Here is a 6,894-nt window from a genome sequence, read left to right on the forward strand (position 1 = left end):
CTATATAAACTTATTATTCGTTTTGGATATTATTAAATAATTATTCAGATTTTATTTCAGACTTTAAGGTTTAAATTTCTGTGATGGAGACTTGTTTATCAATTCTAAATTTATAATCGAGTGCTAGTCTTGTTATTACGTTAACTCGCTGCTTCAATATATAAGAAAGTTTGTTGAAGTATTATATATATATGCATGCAATCTCTCATGTATTGTTTGTGATAGAAAGAAGTAACATATGGAAATAGGAAAATAGACATTATAATCCATAATAATACAATATCACATTACTTAATGATTTAAGAATTAAGCAATTAAATGTGCACCTGAATTTTTGGACTGAAAAAGATGGTAGAGTGATGAAGAGCACCAGTATCCAGAATCCTCCTCTTGAATAATGGCAGAGCTCACAGCCACAGGGACGTGTTACATATGGTGTATCACTCCTCTCTCGCTTTGTTTGATAATGTGTTTTCTCTTACCGCTGCCCAAGCATTGATGTATACCTGATCTTCGGCTTTATCATGTGCTTTTATCGTGTTACTTATGAACGCTTGTTAAACACTTAACTGAAAGTTACAAGGGAGTGATTGTGATTCCTTTCTTGCCCGTATTACAGCCCCACTAGTCAAGTTAAGAGCAATCATACCTCATCTTTTGCTTTTACCATGAGCTTTAATTCATCTTCTTTTTTAACCAGAATAGAACAAATTGCAGATATCTTCATTAAGTCCTTGTAGCAACCTGATTTTCCAACTTTACTTCATAAATAACTTACTGATTTTCCCCTGCCAGCCAGTACCTGTATCAGAAACTCTGCCATGACCACGAAATTGAGCTGGAAATGAAGCTCTTCCTGAATTTTAAAACTGATTCCCAAACTAAAACCAGGTCTTGGTAGCAAAATCGGCAGAGAAGTTACCATGAGCTGGCATTAATTAAGCATTATGCTTTTCAATGTGCAACTGTTGAGTCTGTAACATAAACTGAGTCTCTTGCTATGTAACAGAATCTCATCTAGATGTGAGATTAGCTACCACAGTCACATATTTTTAACGCCCAGACCACCATTGATGTACATTAAGATAGTTCATCATCAAAGACAAGTGTACCAGCATCAGTTAGAGTATCAGCTATTTGTTTCATTTTAAGTACATTGAGGAGATGGATTAGAAATTGAAGCAGAGTATTTATCCCCTGATTTGGACTCTTTTGAGTTACGAAGAATTGAAAGTCTCAACGATTGAAGAAAAGTTGAGGCACAATCTAAACTATAACACAGTAAAGTTTTATTTACCCTCATTCTAGAAGTTGATCTGTTAGCTTATACTACAATTACAACAAAGCTAAAAGACGGCAATTAACGATATTGAAATAATTCCAAAAACACTTTTGTTAAAAATGTATAATTTTAATGTCTTTTGAAACATTGCTATCTCCAGATCTCTGGTGGAAAAATGCCGCTCTTGTGTAGCGTAATATACTTGGTTGTGAAAAAATACTCATATCACACTTTGAATAAAGGATATTTGGTTGAAATACAACCTTTTTAAGATTGCCTAGGTATGGTTCCAATGACTGTTATTATAGTTTACTCAAACTTTATTCAACTCCCTTTTATTTGGAAAATTAATTAGAAACAACCTTTCCTGTGGTTAGTTTACCAAGGTTGGAGTTGATCAAACTTGACGATTGAAAGGGTAAATAAGCACCCATGAATCTTAGTAAGAGATGATAAATATATTTTTCTTCTAAATTGAAGTATATTAGTTTCTGGCTACAAATCTTTATGTGCTTGGATATACATTTTACTTCAAAGTTGCGGTGTAGTAGAAGTAAGAAATTAATTTTAATTAATCTAAAAGTCAAACTAGACTTATCTAATATATTCTCTAATCGAATTAATTAATGATTCATTTATATTGGTTTTAATTAATCGAATATAACACTGTAAGTCAAGAGAAGTATATAGCGAACATATATTATTAGGATGACGAAGCTTCAAAGGGTGAGTACATTCTGATCCTTATGAAGCGGGTGAAGAAGAAGTTAATGAAGTATTGGACAGCTACGAGGTAGTAAAATGAACCTCAAAGGAAAATTAAAGGTGAGATTTCATAAGAGTACAATAATTACAACCATAGCTTATTGCCTCAAACCCAAATGATGAATTGCAGAAAGATTATCAGGCACTTGGTGTTTGTTGTGGCCAGGCTTTATAAAATTTATACACCTGGAGATGATAAGCATTCTTATTGTATTAAGAATTTAGAAATGATGGAAGCTATTACATTGAAAAACTATTAGAATAACAAACTTCCAAAACGCAATATTACACCTACAGGTATTACATAATTTGCTTCATAGAAGATATGGTTTGCATGAGAGTGAGCAACGAAATCCCAGCTGCTGTAACGGTGGCGGTGCCTCGCCAAAGATTCTTGAAGTACACACTTTTTAACGTTGCTTTGGTATGATTCCAAGGATTGTTATAGTGTGCTTTCAATTCCATGCTGGTTTTATAATAACATGACCTACTTCTATGAATTTGTAAGCTAAGTTTGTTGAACAAATTCACTACAGAAATATTATCTCCCAGACGATTTCTAATTATCCCCTTTCCAACAAGCAAATCCACGTCTTTCTCACTATTAATAAGATAATCCATTATTCTCACATAATTGCAAACTCGAGTATTCGATGGATAATGACACTGCTCCAAAGCCATTATGTTTCGAAGCAAACGTTCTGTCCCATAGTCAGCCACTACCAAATGAGGTATTTGCAATTCATGAACTTCAAAGTATGAAATCAGCCGCTTTCGCTTCTCAAATCTTATGTCGAGTAACGATGTTCCTGCAATACCCTTAAACTTCACTCCCGACTCGTGCAACTTTACTGCACAAGGTAAATCTGAAATGAACCCTTGCTCTAACTCCTTTCTCCGCGGGAAATTTCTGAAGAGAGTACTTCTTCTCAAATCGGTGAAATGTTTAACCACCATCTCAGCGGGTAAGGTATTGGATAAACATAAGAATTTATGAGAAAGATCCCTGAAGGTAGGAGTTTCGAAAGCTAGATTGTATAATTCCTCGAGGACAAAGAATGGAAGTTGATTTTCTAGTAGCTGCAAATCCATCTTTAGGGCAAACCTTGTTGTTGGAATCTTTAACAAAAAATTGTCACTTCTATCGTTATGGTAACTCCTTAGAAAAAGCTCGAGGATGAAAATAGCATCATGTTGAATGATGGTTATAAACACATCACTCTCCATTTTAATGATCTCTGCATAACAATTACGAATTCGTTGTTCGTTGTTTTCTATGAAGCTTAAAAGTTCGTCACATTTCTCAACTGTTATTCGCTTGAGAAAACTTTCCATATACCTTATTTTCTGTCTTTCCATGAAAGCTAATTCTTCTTTACCGTGGTGAAGAGGACCTATTGAAACTAACTGAGGAGTGTAGGCTTCTTCATTTATTCGGCGAATGCTTTTAGGAACCCTGCAAATATAACACTCAAGAGCAAGCTCAGTATCTGATAAGTTTTCTTCAGTGATATCAATTAGCAAATCTTTGCTCTGGTCCTCATCTTTACTGGCGGCAGTACTACTCATCTCCAAACCCATATTCCTTAAAAAAAAAAAAAAAAAAATTATAAGTAAAGTTCCTCCTCTCTAATTCTGGACTGGGATGTGTTAATAATACTTATGGTTGGTATCTTTGACTCTTCAAATTTCTATATATTCTTGTTCATCACCTTGATATCATGTGTTTCCTCTATCTTCTGTGCAGATTTGAGAAGTTAAGTCTAGTTTTGTGTATGAGCTTATGTACTTAAAATTGCCTCGAGTTCCTAACTTATATGCATGTATTAGTTTCTCATATATTACAAATATTTATTCATATAAGATACTGCACAATCTCTCATATCCCCATCACTTGGATGCTAATTAAGGGTTTCTTTTTGTTTATAATCCTAAAATAATTCTAAAACAAACAAACAAAAAAATAATAATAATAGCAGACAAATATAATGTTGAGTAACTACTTACTAATTTATCCACAGCTCACAGCGGCAGGGATGAGTTACTTATGGTGAATCTCTCCCATCTCTCTTTGTTTATTGATAATGTGTTTTCTCTTCCACTTCCTTCAGCATGTGTATATTATATACATGGCCTTGATAATGTGATTCGTTTCCTCTGCATGTTACAATCCCACTTATCAAGCTAAGCACATACACATGATCTTTTGCTTTATCATGTGTTTTGTTGCCTATTTATAAAATGCTAATCCAACGATTTATGATGAAAGCTTGTTAAACACTTAACTGAAAGTTGCAAGTGAGTGATTATGATTCCTTTCTTGCCCATATTACAACCCCACTAGTCAAGTTAAGCATATATACCTCATCTTTTGCTTTTATCATGAGCTTCAATTCAGCTTCTTTTTGAACTAGAATAGAACAAATTGCAGATATCTTCACTCGGATGCTAATTAAAAAAGAGACAGAAAGAGAAATTATCTGAAAATAATGTGAAAATAAAACTCAACCAGAGAAGGGGGAAAAAAAAAAAAAAAAACAGGTTGAAAGAGTTACCTCTTTGGGTACCTGAGGTTGGGAAGCAATACCCGAAAAGGAAAATTTGGTAAGAAAGTTGTAAGTGGAGTGTGGAGAGGAAACTTAAGCTGAAATACTCTCAAAGAAAAGAGGGCTATGATATTTATACATGAAGAATGACCTCAAGTCAAGAAACAGTGAAACACCTCCACAGTCAAAAATGGAAGCCTTTTACATATTAGTTTTAATAAAAAATAAATAAATAAATAAATAACTCTTATTCAACGTGTATGCTAAGGTTAAAAACTTTTAGGGTGCATTCGGTTCAGAAAATGTTGGATTATTAAAAATATTATATAAATAGAAAGTTAGATTATCTTGAAAATTATTGAAAATCTTTAAGGAAATATGTCTGGTTGGTTGGAATAAATTGGTAGATATGTTATATTAATATATTTGGTTAGGAAAAATAAATTGATAAGTGTGTTATTTAAATTATTAAATTGCTGTCATCTTTAAATATTAATATACTATTATTTTTATTATTATTTTTTAAATTAATTTTTTTTAACCCCCAACAATTCAGATTTATCTAAAATATCATAACTTATATAAAACTTTAATTTGTAAAAAAATCACCCCATCCACACCAAACCGCTACAGACCACCAGTCACCACCGTCGATTACCACCTTCTGACACCAGGAATCGTCGAAAGTCATTGGAAATCGTCAGAAGTTGCTGATATGGCCGTTGGCCAGCTGCCAATGGTGGTGGCTGGGTGGCAGTGGTGGACAACAATTTTTTTTAAATATAGGGCATTGTTGTCTAAAAACTTAATTAGACATTAGACAAGGGTAAAATTGTAATTGTAGATTAATGTTAATTGATTTTAAAACAAGGGCAGTATTATCCAAAAAAAAATATTAATAATGGGTAAAACTGTAACAAAAATAAAATTACCATGTAATCTTACAATACCTAAAAAAATAAAACTAATCAAATTACCTCTAATATTACCAACAATAACTACTATTGATTTTTTAAGATAATCTTATATTACTTGACAATCAAATGTGATAATCAAGTAATATAACATAACATTATCTCAGTAATTCAATATTATCTCCAACAAAAAACCCTTAGGTTTTTTTTTTAATTTTTAATTTTTATTTTTAACTTTTAACCTAAAGGTTTGTTTCACGAGGAGATTTGAAATTCGTATATATATGTGAATCTTTACTTTTGAAGATATTATATATAAACAATCATATTGACACATATTTATTTTATTATTATTATTTTTAAGTAATTGAGGTATTTAAGTTTATACGGGAGTCTTATATTCTTTAAGGATACATAACACTCAACAAACCTAATAAATTAAAATAATTTTATAAATTACTGATAAGTATCTCTCCTCGGTTAAAACTTAAGACCCTTTAAATATGACTAATTAAAGGGTTTGTCGGACTATAATAGCCGAGGTTTATTATTTTATTAGATGATATTGAAAGTGTGGGGCTGATTGGCAAGAAAACGTCATACATTAACATGATTTGATAAGCAATGACGAACACAAAGAAAACCATGTGGTAATCCATGTGATTACTTATCCCAGCCGTTCATTTCTACCCAAAGAAACACAAAATTAAACAATTTCATTCGTCAGATCTCTGCTCTAGTGTTCAAAGAGTCTTGACTTTACATAGTACTCACTCTCTTTTCTTAGTAATAAAAAACGACAGCGCATCATTTGTACCACTTACTCAACCCAGGCAACTTTTCTTTTGTTTTGTTTTATTGATATTGGTGAGTGTGGGGCTAATTAGCAAGAAAAATTCAAACACGTACACCTCCTCAAGTCAATAAGTGGGAGCCATTGATCAAAAGAAAAACGACATGTGACCAATAATTTTTAAAAGATTTTTAATTAATTTTCAACATCAATAATGCTATTACCTTTAATGATTATCTTAAAAATTTTATTACAGTGGCATTGACAATTGATCATGCTCACCGACACCGTCTAATGTTTGTTTGGAAAAAAGAAAAGTTAAAAAAGGTTGTCTTAAACGTACATTTCTAAAATTGTATATTATCTTATTGGTACAAGAAAAACGACATGTGACCAATAATTTTTAAAAGATTTTAAATTAATTTTCAACACCAATAATGCTATTACCTTTAACGATCATCTTAAAATTTTTATTACAGTGCCATAGCACATGGTTCCTTCCGGCTTCCCCCTCCGTCTGATACACATGGCTTATATATTTCTGACGACACAAAGAATCTAGAATATTACGCAATCATATTGACCAATTGATCA

At 32.2% G+C, this 6,894-nt stretch overlaps 1 protein-coding gene across 7 annotated transcripts; it reads right to left on the reverse strand.

Moving 5' to 3' along the window:
• Nucleotides 1-2,214: 2,214 nt before the first annotated feature.
• LOC116128537 (UPF0481 protein At3g47200-like) lies at nucleotides 2,215-4,687 on the reverse strand. Of its 7 annotated transcripts, XM_031414257.1 has the most exons (4): nucleotides 4,603-4,687; nucleotides 4,411-4,495; nucleotides 4,055-4,204; nucleotides 2,217-3,632 (listed from the first exon to the last, which is right to left on the reverse strand). In XM_031414257.1, the coding sequence occupies exon 4, from the start codon at nucleotides 3,626-3,628 to the stop codon at nucleotides 2,348-2,350; it is 1,281 nt and encodes a 426-aa protein (XP_031270117.1). In that variant the 5' UTR covers nucleotides 3,629-3,632; nucleotides 4,055-4,204; nucleotides 4,411-4,495; nucleotides 4,603-4,687; the 3' UTR covers nucleotides 2,217-2,347. The 7 variants fall into 7 exon arrangements, with proteins under 7 accessions (XP_031270112.1, XP_031270113.1, XP_031270117.1 ...); XM_031414252.1 differs by lacking the exon at nucleotides 4,055-4,204 and having other exon boundaries at nucleotides 2,215-3,632; XM_031414255.1 differs by having other exon boundaries at nucleotides 4,055-4,495.
• Between the last annotated feature and the right edge of the window lie 2,207 nt (nucleotides 4,688-6,894).

This window comes from Pistacia vera, unplaced genomic scaffold (assembly GCF_008641045.1).
Source record: "Pistacia vera cultivar Batoury unplaced genomic scaffold, PisVer_v2 Contig200, whole genome shotgun sequence".
NCBI lineage: Eukaryota > Viridiplantae > Streptophyta > Magnoliopsida > Sapindales > Anacardiaceae > Pistacia > Pistacia vera.